We start from the raw sequence: 16,876 nt of genomic DNA, 5'->3' as shown, positions 1-16,876 counted from the left end.
TTGCTCAAGCCCCTCTCCCATCCTTGCTCAAGCCCCTCTCCCAGGTTTGCTCAAGCTCCTGTCTCATCCTTGCTCAAGCCCCTCTCCCATCCTTGCTCAAGCCCCTCTCCCAGGTTTGCTCAAGCTCCTGTCTCATCCTTGCTCAAGCCCCTCTCCCATCCTTGCTCAAGCCCCTCTCCCAGCCTTGCTCAAGCCCCTCTCCCATCCTTGCTCAAGCCCCTCTCCCAGCCTTGCTCAAGCCCCTCTCCCAGCCTTGCTCAAGCCCCTCTCCCAGGCTCCCAGCCATGTGCCAGGGCTCTTTTCCTCTAGGTCTCTGCTGCCCCATTCCCTGGGGAATGCCCCCATTCCCTCCTCTCCTCTGCCTCTGGCCATGTCTCTGCAGGGACCCTGACACTTTTGGGAGAGGAGGACAAGGGGCTCAGCCTTGAGGCACTTCACCTCACACAACTTTCAGGTTCTGGCCTCAAGGCCACATGCAACTTACGTTCAAGATTTCTGCCAGAAAACTCTTCCAAACATTGTTCTGTGGGCTGTGACTCAACTTTTCTGTCCAGTCTTGCCCTTGGCTTGCTCTTTCAACACGTCCTCCTCTGCTGTTCACTCTCTGAGACACCCGAGTTAGCTGTACCTCAGCCCCCTTTCCTCAGCCAACAGAAGATGTCTTTTCCCAGTGCTGTGTCCAGTTCTGGGATTCCCAGTACCAAGGAGATATGGACAGACTGGAGAGAGTCCAGCAAAGGGCCACAAAGGTGCTGGAGTGATTGCAACATCTCTCACATGAGGAAACACAGAGAGGTGGGAGTTCAGCCTAGAGGAGAGAAGGCTCAGCAGGATCTTATCAGTATAAACACCTGGGGGGAGGATCAAATAAATCAGAGCCAGACTCTCCTCAGTGTGTGCCCAGTGCCAGGACCAGAGGCCATGGACACACACTGAAACACAGGCGGTTCCCTCTGAACATCAGGAAACATTTTCATATTGTGAGAGTGACTAAGCACTGGCACAGGTTGCCCAGAAGATGTGGAGTCTCCCTCCTTAGGGTCATATAATTTTTTTAGGACCTTGGAGATGTTCAAAACCTGTCTGGACATAGGCTGAGGCAAGTGGTTCTTGATGACCCAGCTTGAAAGGGGGATTGAACGAGACAAATTCCAGAGTCCTCTCCAACCTCGGTAATTCTGTGGTTCTGTGATTTCAAATTCCCAATGAATTCAATGGAATCAAAGTTATGCCACCCATAAACAGTTCTGTGAAAAGGCCTGGGAAGCATGGAAGAAAGCAATTACACAATCTGAAATCAGGAAAGGTGTCCTATTTCCTCAAACCTTGAGAAAAATAACAGACTGTCAGGCTGATGGGTTTATTAGAGGCCTGCAACTGGGTTATGTGTGAGGAACTGAACAGAGATTCTCACACTAAGTGTGTGAGTACTGTCTTAACTCTGCAAAAACAGGTTCATTAGGGATGAATCAGCTTGTGAGTCTCACATTCATACACTAAGCATACATGTACTGTCTTAACTCTGCAAAAACAGATACATCTGCTCTCAGCTTGTGTCTCACATTCATACATCACACACTTGAAAAAAAATTAATCTCTTTGCACTACACTCCTGGGCAGTGGAATTTTGATTCCTCAGGGGTATCGAGGATATCTGTGCTAAGGGCAAAAACATGATTAATCAGTAACCTGGACAGCGTGCAGAATTTATGGCTTTTATAGCAAATGTCAGGTTGATGACCTGAAGTTATCCCTGTTCTTGGACTTTCACACTTGCCCAGTGACCCATACTCACCCAGTTACATTGGTTAGCAAACATATATATGCCCCTGTACCCTTCTGAGGATTCATTAGGAAGCACATGGGAAGAGAACAGGTCACCAGCCACGATTAAAACATACAAAAGAGGTTTATGGACTAACACAAGAGCCTCTCAAGCACAATCTCAGGAGGACAGAGATCCAGAGTCCACATTTTGTCTTTTCTGTGGCAAATACTCAGCTGAGTAGAGATGGGCTGGAACAGCAGCACTTCCATTGGTTTTGCGTTCATCCTGGCTTTTCTCTCCATTTTGAAAACAGCAGGTTTCTGGAACAGCAGCACTTCCACTGTTTTAGTGTTGATCCTGGCTTTTCTCTCCATTCTGAAAACAGCAGGTTTCTGGAACAATGACCGAAGACAGAACTTTCCTCCAGGTCCAAGACCATTACCTATAATTGGAAACCTTCTTTTGTTTGACTTGAAGAGACCCTACAGGACTTATCTACAGGTACTCATTTTCTTTTCTGTTGGTCCTATCAATCAAGCCCCATAGGCCAAGATGTCAGAGAGTTTCTCCTGTTGCATCCAATGTATTGCATCCATGCATGAGCCTTTAGCCAGGGACCCAGAGATGGTTATTTGAGCAGAAAATGTTGAACGTAGCATGGTTTCTTTACTGTAATATTTTATCCAGGTTTCAGCCTTCCACAACTTTCACATTAATAGCAAGTATCCACCTTATTTTGGTGGTAATTTTGAGAAAAAGACAACAGGAATTATTTGGATATGTGGTGTAACCCTCTCTGCCTTCAGCTGATTGATGTACCTTGATCTGTGACTGCAGCATCTTGGCCTCACTGATTTATCAACGTTCTCATCTCCCTTTCCTCTTATCTTCCCCAAAAGCTGAAGATATAACTATATGCTCTTAATATTCAGGGCCAACCTTTGCCAAAATAATAAATCTTTCAGTTTTCTTCTAGTGCTTTCTTTACCTAGTTTATTGCAGGGCTTTGCTGACTTTGAGTGAGAAGAGTTCTATGAACCTGCTCCTTTCTTAGAGTTTTTTCTGCTTAGACATTAAAATTACACATCTTCCCTGCTGATGATTTTGAAAGGAATATTTGCACCAACAAACCTGTATGGATGTTGTACCCACAAATCAAAAGACTGCTTAGATGCAATATCTGGAATATCACTGTAGCTCTCCTACACAGCCCAATTGTGTTGACAAAAGCAAGTTCAGGCCAGCAGAACCAACATGTATCTGCTGTAATTCAGTGATTCCTTTCTGATGCTGGATGCTGGTTATCTGACTTGAGCACAACTCAGATATGGGTCTGCTCCTGTTGTTTCAGCTGGCTGTACTTGCTTACCACTTGCTGGACATTTTGCATCTTGATGCTAGATAGATGCCTTCTGTTTCTCTCTGCAAACCAACTAGAAAATGAGTGCAGTCAGGAAACCCCTCTCCAGCAGTCAGAAGAATCAGGAACACTGAGTTACATAAAAATAAATCTACCTGTACCAGCTAAAAAACTACCACATTGTCTCTGAGTCAGATTCATGGTGCATGTAATCATGTATAAGAAGTTTGAATATATCTAATGCTAAATCCTGGGCCAGAAACAAACGGATTTATTTTTAATAAAATAATGGTACCAAACATTTGAACAGGTTGTTCAGGTGTAGCCGGTGCACAAAAGAAACACAGTAGCGTGGAGCTAAGTGTGAAAAAATGAGTCAAAAATTGAATTTACAAGGGTTTCTGAGAGCAGACAGAACACTCAGTGCATCCTTTGCTGACTTGGGGTTTCAGCTGTTGATACTCCTGTTCAGTTTAGCACAATAGAACTCTTCTCCCAACTATTCCATTTAGTCATTATCCACCACAATGTCTGGCACTTTCCCATCATTTAAATCAAGTGCCTTTCCCTGTAGTCAGGAAAATATCCACCATGCGAGTAACCCAGAGGCAGGACTGGAAAACAAGCAGCACTGGAACAGGTAATGAATTTTTCTCTGTAGGCTTTAGAAGTTGTAAATCATTGTTCTCTTTTCTTGACAGCTGTCCAAAATTTATGGCCCAGTCTTCAGTGTTCAGATGGGGCACAGGAAAGTTGTAGTGATTTCTGGCTATGAGACAGTGAAGGAAGCTCTTGTAAACCAAGCAGATGCATTTGCAGAGAGACCTAAAATCCCAATCTTTGAAGATTTGACTAAAGGAAATGGTAAGTTGGTCTTATTCTTCCTTATCAGCTTGACCTACTCTTTTTTTTTTTCCCCTATAGACAAAGCAGGAGCTGGAACAACACTTTGGATCAGAGATCACAAAAAGCATTGGAAATAGGGAGCAATTTCATTGACTTTAGCACGCTTATTCAACTTTGAAACTACTGACAGTGGCAACAAAACAACCATAACTCTAAACATAACTACAGCAACAGAAAATGGATAGTGACACACTTCCAGGATCCTTCTAGAACAGGGCATCCTTGCCAGAGAAGCATTTCTAGCTCTCATGATACGGCTCTGAACTTGTGGGGTTTTGGGTTTATCATAGAACAACTCTTCTGAAACTAATATTTTACTGTTGCTCATCATTTAAGTGGTAAATGGTGCTTTTAAATTCAGAATGTGACAATAGATAGCCTGTAGCACATAGAAAACTGTGAATTTATTTTAAAAAGGAAAATACTCTCTAATGAGCTGGGTTTCAAAATAAGAATTTCACACCCACACTTCATTCTAATTTAGCATAAGAATTTCATATTTATGTCTCCAAGGATCCTTGGAAAAATTCAGTAATAATTCTGTGAACATTTTAACAGCTGCATCTTTTGATCATATTATTGCATAGAAGTTTACCTTTCACTGTTTTTTTGGGTTTTTTTTTTTATTTAGGAAAAAAAACATAGCTGAGGTCATCAGTTAAATGAAAAAAAAAATGTGTGAAGAAAAAATACAGTGAAAAAAAATTGATGGTGGAGATTTTAAGACATAACATAACTTTTAAGATGTATTTTCCTGCTTAATTTTTTCTTGCAGTCATCAGAGATCTTAGTTCAATTCCACTTCCAAACTATGGTGACCAGCAGTTTGAACTTGAGCTTGCAATGTCCGCTTTCTTTCAATGACAAGTGTCTTTGAGGATATATATTCTTCTTAAGATTGATCAAATAAACCTTAAATATTTATCCTTTGCTTGTGTAATGAACCTGCTGTTGAGGATAAAGAATACTTAAGGCACAGATACGTGGTTTTCCTCATCTGGATGCAGTTTAACTTGTTTTAGAAGTGACTGCTACAAAACAGCTCCATTCTATGCTTACAAAATTATTTAAAATCCTGTGCCCCATTGAAATGTTCTTTTGGTCTCAGGGGTTGTTTTTGCCCATGGTGAAAACTGGAAGGTGATGAGAAGGTTTGCCCTCACAGCCTTGCGAGACTTTGGGATGGGCAAAAAGGCCATTGAGGATCGGATCGTGGAGGAGTATGGGCACCTGGCAGAGTCCATCGCCTCCCAGGAAGGTGGGTGGCTCTCAGAACCTCTGCTGCTCACAGTGACTCTGAGATCAATGTACAAGTCTCTTTTTCCCAGCCCAGCTGTTGAAGAAGTCAGGATTTGTTCTCGTTCTCAAGGTTGTTTATTATTTCTTATCTATAACAATCTTTCTCTGGCCTGCCGAGGTCTGTCTGGCAGGCCGGGTTGAGGCACACTGGCTGCCCTCGGGGTGGTGTTATCATTTTATACTAAAATCTACGTGTGCATTATTTACCATAACTTCCCCATACCTATCGCCTATGTTAGACAGTGAGTTTCTACCTTAAACCAATCTAGAAGTGCCAACATCACAGCAGAAGATGGAGGCCAAGAAGAAGAAGGAAAAGACTGGACACGCCCAGATTCCTCCATCTTGCCTTCTGAACCCCCATTCTAAAAACCCCAAAAATCTATTTTTCACCCTGTGACAAACTAACTATTATTCTACTTAAATTCTCTTGACTTGTAATTCTTCACATAAAGGTTGGTAATTGTTTTTCCATGGGTCAAGTTCAAAGGCACAGGGGTCATGGGCTCTGTGCCAAGGTCTCTGAGCCCCCTGGGCAGGGGCTCAAGTCCTCCAGGGCAGCCAGAGGAATTTCCTGGGTTCCGACAGGTGGGCTGTTCATTCTGCAAACCCATGGAATCACAGAGTCACAGAATGGTTTGGGTTCAAAGGGACCTTAAAGCTCATCCAGCTCCAGCCCCTTCCATGGGCAGAGACACCTTCCCCTACGCAGGCTGGTCCCAGCCCTGTCCAGCCTGGCCTGGAACAGCTCCAGGAGTGGGGCAGCCACAGCTTCTCTGGGCAGCCTGTGCCAGGGCCTCACTACCTCTAAGGTTTTGCAAAGGCTTTTTGAGCATTCTCAGGTTCAGACCTTTTTATGAATTGTACATCAGTTTGATGAATTTGGCTCCTCTGGCATTTTTGCGTCCTGCTATGGTATTCTGACACTGGATGATAATCAATGATAGCAATCAATCATAACAAATAAATAACAATATTGAATAATAAATTTGCATTTACAAATTACATCTCTTTATTACAATGTAACAAATTCTCTTGTTTCTTGTCTAGGAAATCCCATTGATGCCAGCAAAATAATTAATGCAGCAGTTGCTAATATAATTGTGTCAATATTGCTTGGAAAACGATTTGACTACAAAGACCCCAGATTTGTGAGACTTGTAAATATGACCAATGAAAACATGAGGCTTGCTGGGAAACCTTTGGTCACGGTAATGATTCACATGTTTATGTTGCTGTTCCACTGCACACCAATAGCAATACTGGGGATCAGTTTCTTCTATTAAACAGGAAAATCTGAGACTTTGAGAGATAATTGGTTTACAAAGCAGTTTCTTGGACAAAAAACCCTTGAGAGACAGTTTGGGAATCATGAAGTCAACATTCAAGCCCCCAGTCTCTCAAAAAAATATTTAAGATAGAGTTTGAAGAGTGCTAGCCAGTGAAAAATACCTTTGGATACTTGCATGCAATGCTGCCATACTCTGGATTGATTTATGCTTATCTAGGTTTTGAAAAAGAAAAAAAAAATGTTAGGGGAAGAGCAGGCCAAAACAATAAAAAAAGTTGCTGGCCAACATTTCCATCTGCCTGGTGGCAGCTTGAAGCTGTCTGAGCCTGACACCTACACTACTCCTGAAAAATAGTAATTTTAAAAGATTTTTACCTCTATTTGGTGGTCCTTGATGAATTTTCTACCACAAGTCATCCACTCAGTTTTTCACATTCCTAAAAACAAAATATTAATCTTAAGTTTTTGACTTTGTATCTGCAAGGAAGGCCAAATGTTGTTACTTTGTTTCTGTAGTGTTTTCAGAGCTCTGGCTGATAAACTCTCTCTAACAACTTCCACTCTCGTAGATGTACAATATCTTCCCATACCTTGGATTCCTCCTAAGGGCTAACAAGGCTCTCCTTCGAAACAGAGATGAATTCCATGATTTTGTACGAGTTACTTTTGTCGAGAACCTCAAAAACCTGGACAAAAATGACCAAAGAAGTTTTATTGATGCCTTCCTGGTTAAACAGCAGGAGGTAACTGAGTATTTTCTTGTTGATTCCATCTCTTATGATTCTATGAAGACATTTGGAATTTTCTTTTAGTCCTTACAATTACAGCTGAATTTCTTTAGGGAAGCTGTCTTTGAGAAAATACATATGACAAAGTGGTAAAGTTGAACAGATACTTCACGCTGTTGAAATTCCAACCTCTTTTAATCAGTGAACATTTATCCTTATTTATTTTCTTCAGACTGTATAAATATATTTACCAAGGCTGCTTCTTTTTATCTGCTCTCTCTGTTGTCCCAGTTCTTCTGGCTCTTTTGAAAACATAAAACATAACAGAATGGAATCACTGCCTGGGCTTTAGTGGGACTTATTTGGGGTCTCTGATATGGTTGGGTCACCTTCCCCATGGGGAAGGCAGCTCCCTTTGCAGATGGTCCCAGTAATACAAAGATAGGTCAGCACTCTCCTCCAGGCACAAGCCCAAAGCTCTTCCTTGCCTTTCACACTTTTTTAAAATATAGGATTTATATCTTAGCAAATATTTATCTACATAAATTGCATTTTCACGTGGAAAGCTTTGAGTTTTCATCCTTTTATCTCAATGACTTTTTTCAGGAGAAATCCACTACCAATGGGTATTTCCATAATGGCAACTTGCTAAGCTTGGTGAGCAATTTGTTTACTGCTGGTGTTGAGACCATTTCCACCACACTAAACTGGGGCTTTCTGCTGATGCTAAAGTACCCTGAAATCCAGAGTAAGTGGTTTAATGATAGATGCTGTTACACTCAGGGAATTAGTGACCAAACAGGAACCTGGAGGACCAACACATTTGTTAATAGGCCGAGTTACAAAAAGCTGAGATTTCCAGCCAATCACTGTCTCTGTGCCCTCTGGTTCAGACCCAGTGGGGCAGAGTTCATACAGGCCAGGCCCTCTGCTTGGGGAAATCTCATTAATTAGTGAGTAAAGAGCAGTCCTGTGTTGGTCAATGATTCTATTCCAGGTTTCCCTCAGAAACTGTCAATAAACTAAAGGTCTGCGCAGATGCTAAATGAACTGTACTGAGGCTTTAGGGGCCTGAGAAGATTCATGGAAGTGCCTTTGCCTGGCATCTCCATTCCAGCTGATGGTACAGGGTTGTTTGGAGTCAAATGGGGTTTTTGAGACAACCCTCAGGCAGAACATGGATCTTTAGATTGAAGAGATAGAAGAAAAAAAGTCTTAAGGTTTCTTGTTGATAAAGAATCAATCAAACACTGTAGTCCTGTTCACCTCCCATTATTTCTGAAAGGAAAAAAAGGTTTTTGGAGAATTTATGGCTTGTACTCCAGATCTATCACACTTTACATGAGTAAAGCACACTGTGTCTCAGGGGTGAATGAGTCCTTGCATCTTAGAGTTGATTCTTTCTTCAGAAAAGGTCCAAGATGAGATAGAGCAAGTTATAGGGTCCAACCCCCCGCGGATCGAGCACCGAGCTCAGATGCCATACACAGATGCTGTCATCCATGAAATTCAGAGGTTTGCCAATATCCTGCCACTGGATTTGCCTCATGAGACTGCTGCAGATGTCACCCTCCAAGGCTACTTCATCCCCAAGGTGAGGGATCCTACAGGATTGGTTTTTTTAACATTTCTTCTTTCTGAATTTGTCCAGGAATTCATTCCTCTGGCCTTTTTTTGCAGGGAACCTACATCATCCCTTTACTGACCTCAGTCCTGAAAGACGAGTCGCAGTGGGAGAAACCAGACATGTTCTACCCTGAGCACTTCCTTGATGCCAATGGGAAATTTGTGAAGAGAGATGCTTTCATGCCTTTCTCAGCAGGTGCTTTCTCTTTTATATTTACACAGAACACACAGCGAAGATGCTTCTGTGCATTCCTGCTTCATTTTTCCATGTTCCTTTTAAAAAGTCACAAAAAATGTCAACTGGGTTAAGTTTTCATATAGTGTGACAACAAAAAAAAACCCAAATTCTGTGTAAAATCAAAGGAAAGAAGGGGCTTCCCCAGAGTGTGACATTCACCTGAATTTACACACCTGCACCATTTGCCAAAACATGGGAGATTCCAAGCCTGCTCCTTCTCTGGCATTTCTCCTGCTTTGCAGGCTCTGTAATTGCTCTTTTAAAGTTCCCATACATCAGTCTCTGGCTAATTTATCTGTCATATCCACAACATTCTCCATTTTTTTATCAACCCTATTTTTTCAACTCTGTATGATCTTTGAATAAGATTTTTTTCTTGTCATACTCACCATCCAGTACACCGTAATTTTTTTTTTCTTTCTTTTTAGAAGAACTTCTGACACTTCCACTTCTCAGGTCTTCTTTACCACACTTAAGCTTAGCTGTCCCAGCTGAAAGCACATCCAGGGAATGTCAGGTCTGGGCATTCCCTGGAGAGTTTATTTCATATCACAGCCATGCAATAGCTCTCCATTTTCTGTCACAGAAGGGTGTTAACATCATATTTTAGATCAGGTTTTTCTTAGTTCTGGCCTTGAATCATCATGCTATGAATAAGGCAGCTTACTAGCTACTGGATTTGACAGAACTTACATTTACAGCACTTTTGCATATTCATAGAATATCTCCTCCACCTTGCTTCTCATTCCCACTGGCCAGCATTTGTGAATCTTCAAGGAATTTGCTGACAAATTTTAGTATAAAAAAGTGCCTATGAGTTGACTAACAGACCTAAAGTCTAGACTAAACCATTTGGTTTGGGATCCAAAAATTCAGCCAAGTAGAAGAAAATTGTGAAAAGGAAGTAAAAATTCAGATTTTATTGAAAACTGGAGTTAAGGAATTCAGACTACATTTCCATACATTTCTCTCCAAATGTAAGCATTTAGACAAAGGAAAATAAAAAACTATCAGCAGCTGGCTTTGGTATGATACTTCTGAAGATCAAAATTCCTCTTTCTCTGTTAACTTGTACCCAAGAGTTTTAAAATCTGTGGTCCTTATTCATACCTAGGATATAACATGCAAATGTTCTGGATTTCCACTGACCTTTTTCAGGTTAAGAGCTGATAAAAGGGTTTTTTTTCTTCCAATACTGAAGAAGCAGCTCACTGATTCTCTTGTGGTCCTTTTGCCTTTGTTCCAGGGCGGAGGATCTGTGCTGGGGAGACTCTTGCCAAAATGGAGCTCTTCCTCTTCTTCACCAGTCTCCTGCAGAGGTTCAACTTCCTCCCTCCACCTGGAGTTTCCAACTCAGACCTGGACCTCAGCCCTGCCGTTTCATTTAATGTCATCCCCAAACCCTATAAAATGTGTGCTGTAGCACGTTCCTAGAGCTCTAATCCATTGTGATTTTAAAATGTTTAAATCATTTTTCCATGGCCTCTGTCTTCCTAATTCTTTTACCAAAACAATCCATATTTCAATTAAGGTTTCTAGTACTTCTAAACCAAAGTAGTATTCTTTTATTTTTTACTTTTTGGGAGGGCAGAAATGGACCAGAAGTGTGAAGTAACTGATGGTTCATGGATTAATCTCTTAGATCACCTAATCTTAGCTAAATAATACAGGCCTTCAGCTTTCCTATTCTTGCTGCCATGTTCACTGTTTGTTGAGAGCATATCTCAAAAAGTGCTCCCAGGTGCAGGTTTTTCCCAAAGACATATGGACTATGAAGCTGTGCTTAGGTTGTACAAGGAGATAAATGCAGGATGTTCAGAGTTTGAGGCTGTCAGAACAGAAGTGCTGTTTGATTTTGGCAGTCAGCTGGGTTTGAAGCTGGACTGGATATCCTGATGTCCCCCAGTGCCTCAGTGCAGCTTCTTCCCTTGGCTCTTCTCCCTACTCCATTTCCATATGCAAAGAAATCATAGTTCTGTACTTGTAGGTCACTTCTGAGGAAAAACCTTAAGCCAAGCTGACCTGAATTCAGAAATTCTTTAAGATTTTCCCTGAGTATTCCTTAAATGGATAGACTCAGTACATAAAGCATACACGCACAGAGGAAAATGTCTTCCCTACTTAAAGCCAAGGTTTGTGAAATTGAAGTTTCAGGCGCTCCCAGGTCAAATCACACAGCTGTGGTCACAGCTCCACACACACAGATCAACAGTGAACCTTCTGGAAGAGGCCTCAAATCTCATCAAAACCAACCATCTGATCATTCTGCAACTCTGTCCAAGGGCATCCACTGTCAAGTCGAGCTGAGACCACCTCCTAAATGTCTGGATTTATGTTCCCTGGTTCATGTTACCCTGTTTATGTGTGCATGACAACCCCAAAGTAACAACACTCACAGCCAGCCTATCATAAATCACCCAGTGTCGGGGAAAAAAATTAAATGAAAGTAATTGTGACTTGCCTCTGTGTCTATCCAGCACTGTAATGCAGCAGCTCATTCTTCAGTTACTATTTCAACCTCCTTGCGTGGAAGCTGAATCTGACTCCTACTCACTGCCCTTCTCTACACTTTCTTTTAAAAATAAAAAACTTTCACAAAGGCAAAGGTCTCTATGTGGTGCAGGAAGTTCAGAACCCACACAGTAAATCACCTTAATGAAAGCAAAGGAGTATATCTTTACTTAACCTCTTCCTGGCATGCAGGAAAATCCTTAACCCATGCTCAGGATTAAATTATTTTGGGGTAATGGTTATATCAGTAACTGCTTCCCTTGCCAAGTGATAACAAATTTGAGAAATACTTCTAAATAATTATATTCCTTTTCCTGTGATTCAGTATAAAGCAAGTACTTGGTCTGGTTTTCCTGATCCTACATGGTTTAGATAGTCCTGTGAGGAGTAGAGAGCTGGACTCAGAGATCCTTACAGGCTCATTCCAACTTGAGATGTTCCATGATTATAACTCCAGAGAGGCTTTCAAGCCCTCATAAAAGAGAGATAATTAGCTTTTGTCTCATTAAGAGTAGCAGCAGCTTACAAACAGAAGAACAAGAGTTTTGAAGCAAGTCAGTGTAAAGAGCACTGCTATCTTTCAGCAGGTAATTTACCTGAAAAAGTATTTCAGGCTGTTTGATGTTGGTTTTTGTATTAAGTGACAAAAATGTAAAAGCAATTTTGTACATTTGATAAAAATTATTACATTTTTTCAATGGAGGTTTTTTGTTAAAAAATAGTAAGAAAGTTGAACAGGGGATTTACAAGTGAGTATTAGATAAGCTTATTTTTACTACCTGTTTCAGGTTTAAACTCCCAAATAAAAACTACTTTGGTAGAAGATACAGCCTTCAGTGATTCACAGATAAAGAAGTGCAAATAGGATGGAATAGTTCCCTTATTCTGTAAAAACACCCAAATAACCCAGGATCCATTTCCCTCCTTTTCCCTATGACAGGATATATCATTAGAAGTCATCATAGGTCAAAAAAACCCCAAAAAACCGTGACAGATGACTTAAATCACTTGAGTCCCAAAATGTATCTACACATTTATATATACCAATGTTAATAGAAAATGTTTTAACAGAAATGCAGCAGTCACAACAGGAAGGCCATTAGGAAGAATGCAGATTCCATCCAAACTCAGCATGGAGACTCCACATATTTTGGCTTTTCAAAGCAAATCCACCTTCTCATAGGTCTTTTCAACAAGGGTTAACAAGTTCTTCAAGTCAGCTGACTGCTGAATAGCATTCATATCCTTTAAAAGTTCCTTCTGATTCTTTACCTTCAAAATTTCCTCCTAAAGAAGGAAAGAATCATAGACAACAAATAAAAAAACAGCTTTTATCAAGTACAACAGGAATTTCATCTTCATGCAGGCCAGCTACAGCTTAAACAAAAAAGGATTCAAAGTCACAGAATGAGTCTTCCCTCCAGCAATTATAGATATATTTCAGAAATTACAAGTTCCCTAGGGCCAGAGGGTTTCTAGGAAAAGACAGGTGATGTTTTAAATCACAAGATCACAGAATTGTTTGGGTTGGAAGGGACCTTAAAGACCACTTTGTTCAAGCCTCTGCCTCCCACAAGGTTCCACTATCCCAGGCTGCTCAGAGGCCCATCTAACCTGGCCTTGAACACTTCCAGGGATGAGGAGGGGTTTTAAAGTTTTGTCCTGGTTTTAAATCAGAAGTATGTAGTTCTCAATGAAAAAAAAAAATCACAAAAATATAACACAGAAAATGAAAATCTATTCAAATTTTCTGAATTTTCAGAATTGCCCCCTGTGGCAGAGGTTAAGGGACAAAAGCACATTCTCTTGCCTTCCTCCTCATAACCAAAGTGTCTCTGAAAAGACAAATATATATTCCACACTCACCTGCAAAGTGGGTGCCTGCAAACTGCACTTGGGGAGTTCTGGAAGCTGGAGTGCTCCACTGCCATTTTCCTGGAATACCTAGAAAAAGAAGAAGAGAATGAAGAAACAATCCAAACCCCCAAATATCAGGAACACAAGTAGGAAATTAACCTGTCTGTCATTGTCCAACTTCTGAAACCAAACTTAATTCTGCAACTGAAGTTGGAAAGATTATGAAGATCCATTCCCAAAAGCACGAGGCCTTCCTTAAATGGCACTACCTGAGAAACAGCTTGTTTGAAAAAGCTCTGGAAGTCAGCCCATTCCTCTAGATTATAGGAGTACACAAGTAATTATTTTATATATTTATTTATTTATTATTTTATACCTTCCTGGCATCTTTTTCATCTCCCTCTAACTGGTTTTTGAGCACCTGGATTTTGTACTTCAGCTGCTGTATATTTTCCTCAATGCGCTCTGCCGATCTCTCTGCTTCATTTATTTCTTCCTAAAACGAAGACAAGACAAAACCAGAAGAAAATTTACTTTAGAAATGGTGAATCTTTCCCACAGAACACACTGAGTCACCGAAAAAAACATCCAAAAAGAAACAGAGCTTTGCAGCAAAGGTGGCTGACAATGATGAACACTGGACACTCCTCCACAACAGCACAGGCATGATCAGCAGTGTGGTAAGGTAATTTCTTCCCTTCCTTGTTTTTCATACCTGCAGTTGTACCAAAGACTCCTCATTTGTCTCAAGCATTTGTTTCTCTGCCATTTGAAGGCCCAGGATATTCTTCAGGTTGGCCAGCTTCCCTGGAGGCACATTTAAAGTCTTGAAACTTCTCAGCACCCTTTAATTACAGAAAAATGAAAGTATGACTTGTTTGGAGTTCTTTGCAAAGCAAAAAGAAAATTCTGGGGAAAAACTAATCTCACTATAGTTTTAAACTTAAATGCTGCCAGTGAAGTAAATGACTGCAGAGGGAAAGAAAAACTGCCTTGAATTACTTTCCAAAATCATGTGGAGTAGGTGTCCAAGGAAAGAACCAGGAACAAGAAATCCCAACATTCTCATGCTTTCTATTGCATTGGCCTTGTGTGGTTTATATTCCACTGGCCTCTATACTCCTCACTATAAACTAGCATTAATTAATATTTTCCTAATATTTTCCCAGTTCTGACCCTTCTGCTTTTCAAATTAAGTTCTAAGAGAAGGATTTTTAACTGCTTCCAAATGATGATCATTTTAGTAAACTGGAAATGCTTGTATGAAACATGATACACATCTTTCTCCATATATCTAGATATATATATGTCAGAGGAGAGCTTTAGTTCACCCTCAAAGTATGGTACAAAACAACAGGGTAGAAGAAATCTTTTCTCTCCCTCTTTCCTTTTAATTTATAATTTCTTACCTGTTTTTTAGTACATTGAGGTGCTTCTGAACATCATCTTTTCCCTCTCTCTGTTGGGACAAAACAGATCTGAAAAGAAAATACAGGCAGAATTTCCATCACAAAGTGTGCAAGCACAGAGAACACGTCAAAAACCACACTGGCTTCCAGTTCAAGTAATACTATGATTTTTACTTTGTTCCTTGAGGAAATAAAGAAGAACCACCAGAGTATTTGGTACTTACAGTACTACTGATTCCACTATATTTTCCAGGAACAGCCTACTGTTCTCTGAGAGAGGCTGCCAAGATCTTATTGTAGCACTGGACAGCTTCACCTTTTTTGAAGAACCATTTTCTCCTGTTATCACAAAGGAAAAATAGGAAATATGACTTGTCAAACCTGAACAGAGAGCTTTGTGACTCAATTCAGTCAGACTGGAGTCAAAGGTGTAAAATAGTTCAAATTTAACAGCAAAGAACAGGACCCTACCTGCAGGGGAAGAGTCTTTCAGTTCCTTAACTCCCCTTTTGCCTGTCTGAGCGACCTGCTGAAGGGAAAAATTTACAGCAAATGTGGCAATTTTGAGGCATCCTCTGCTGTGCAATCATTCATCTATTCCTGTGAACTCACTATGCCAGTGTCTGACAAAAGTCTTTGAGCACAAAAAAGCCCAAAAAGCTTTATTGAAGGCTGCTCAAAAGAGCTCTTCACACTGGGCATTTCCTCGAGAGGACTATTCTTAGTCAATGAATTATTCTCTATAAATTCCAATTTAAAAAATGGGAAAAAACACCTCGTTCCCCTTCCCCTTCCAATAAAATGAATACCTCTCTTTTTTGACCTTGTTTTCTTCCTTGTTCATCTGCTCCCTTTTTTTTGCTAGAAGGCCCTTGTTGATTTTGTGATTTAGAAGGATTTTTTGCTGATCTCCCACCAGCTGGCTTCCCCATTTTATTGGAAGGTGTGTGGCGGGGTTTCATTATCTGTAAACCAGTGGGAACAGGAGGAAACAAAGACATAATTAAAAGCCAGCAATTATAACCCATACAGAGCAAACCATACTTTAAAAAAACAAAAAAAAGGGGAATTGAGCTCAACCCAATAAGCCCCAAATAAGCCTAAATGAGATGAAATGTTTGAATATTTGCTAAGCTAGAGCCCAAATCCTGTAAATTTACCCAAATGCAGAAGCACTAAAAAGGCATCCCCATTTGAAAATGCCTCTGCCCATGGCAGGGAGCTGGAAATAGATCTTTAAGGTCTCTTCCAACCCAAACCATTCTGTGATTCATTTTTCTAATTTTCAGCGCAGTCATTCAATTAGCAGAACTTTTTACCTTAGCACATAAGCACAGTGGCCTCTGATCCAGTTTAAATCTACAATTTCTTTTCTTACCATAGAAACAGAAGGAAAAGCTGTCGCACGGAAGGGAGTAGCCACAAACGCCACCACCCTTCTCGTCTCTCAAGCATCACGACTCAAATTTATTCAGCTTTTCACTCACCCCCTCAGGCCACTCTTTCCTCACTCAGGTCTTGTCACTTCTCGCCAGGCAAGTGTCGAAATTGACAGCAGACAAATAAGGCCCGGCAGGGCTAGTGAGGCCTAAAACAGGTAAATAAACCGTATGCCAGGTAAACAAACTCCACATCGGCTAAATAAGCCCTAAAACAAGCAAATAAGTCCTGCATGTCCCCTCCTCCATAACTACCCATGTTGTGGGACAGCTTTCGCAGCGGACCGCAAATAAGGTATGGACTACAACTCCCAGCATGGATCGCTCCCCACCGCCGCCTAGGACCCTCTCTTCCATCGCGGTGCATTCTGGGAGTTGTAGTCCTCATCAATACGCCCTCACATCCCCAAATGCCCGCTCCCCGGTGCTGCCGGATAGCATCAT

The 16,876-nt window shown here is 41.0% G+C and overlaps 2 protein-coding genes across 3 annotated transcripts; one reads left to right on the top strand and one right to left on the bottom strand.

Annotated features, from left to right (window-relative positions):
• The first annotated feature begins 1,705 nt into the window (after positions 1-1,705).
• LOC139599772 (cytochrome P450 2K6-like) lies at positions 1,706-10,650 on the top strand. The gene is made up of 9 exons (XM_071447365.1): positions 1,706-2,269; positions 3,830-3,992; positions 5,143-5,292; positions 6,384-6,544; positions 7,194-7,367; positions 7,959-8,100; positions 8,762-8,946; positions 9,033-9,174; positions 10,463-10,650. The coding sequence occupies exons 1-9, from the start codon at positions 2,012-2,014 to the stop codon at positions 10,648-10,650; spliced, it is 1,563 nt and encodes a 520-aa protein (XP_071303466.1). The 5' UTR covers positions 1,706-2,011.
• On the bottom strand, positions 10,108-16,787 carry CENPQ (centromere protein Q). 2 transcript variants are annotated; one of them, XM_071447348.1, is made up of 10 exons: positions 16,688-16,787; positions 16,481-16,581; positions 15,803-15,958; positions 15,465-15,522; positions 15,218-15,332; positions 14,994-15,062; positions 14,300-14,429; positions 13,961-14,080; positions 13,594-13,671; positions 10,108-13,014 (listed from the first exon to the last, which is right to left on the bottom strand). In XM_071447348.1, exons 3-10 carry the CDS (start codon positions 15,953-15,955, stop codon positions 12,886-12,888), a joined length of 852 nt encoding a protein of 283 aa, XP_071303449.1. In that variant the 5' UTR covers positions 15,956-15,958; positions 16,481-16,581; positions 16,688-16,787; the 3' UTR covers positions 10,108-12,885. The 2 variants fall into 2 exon arrangements, with proteins under 2 accessions (XP_071303449.1, XP_071303453.1); XM_071447352.1 differs by lacking the exon at positions 16,688-16,787 and having other exon boundaries at positions 15,465-15,519; positions 16,481-16,675.
• Positions 16,788-16,876: the final 89 nt, after the last annotated feature.

The sequence above is a fragment of the Agelaius tricolor genome, unplaced genomic scaffold (assembly GCF_023055355.1).
Source record: "Agelaius tricolor isolate 1412-34295 unplaced genomic scaffold, bAgeTri1.0.p SCAF_1, whole genome shotgun sequence".
Classification (NCBI taxonomy): domain Eukaryota; kingdom Metazoa; phylum Chordata; class Aves; order Passeriformes; family Icteridae; genus Agelaius; species Agelaius tricolor.
This window is presented reverse-complemented; position numbering and strand designations above follow the sequence as displayed.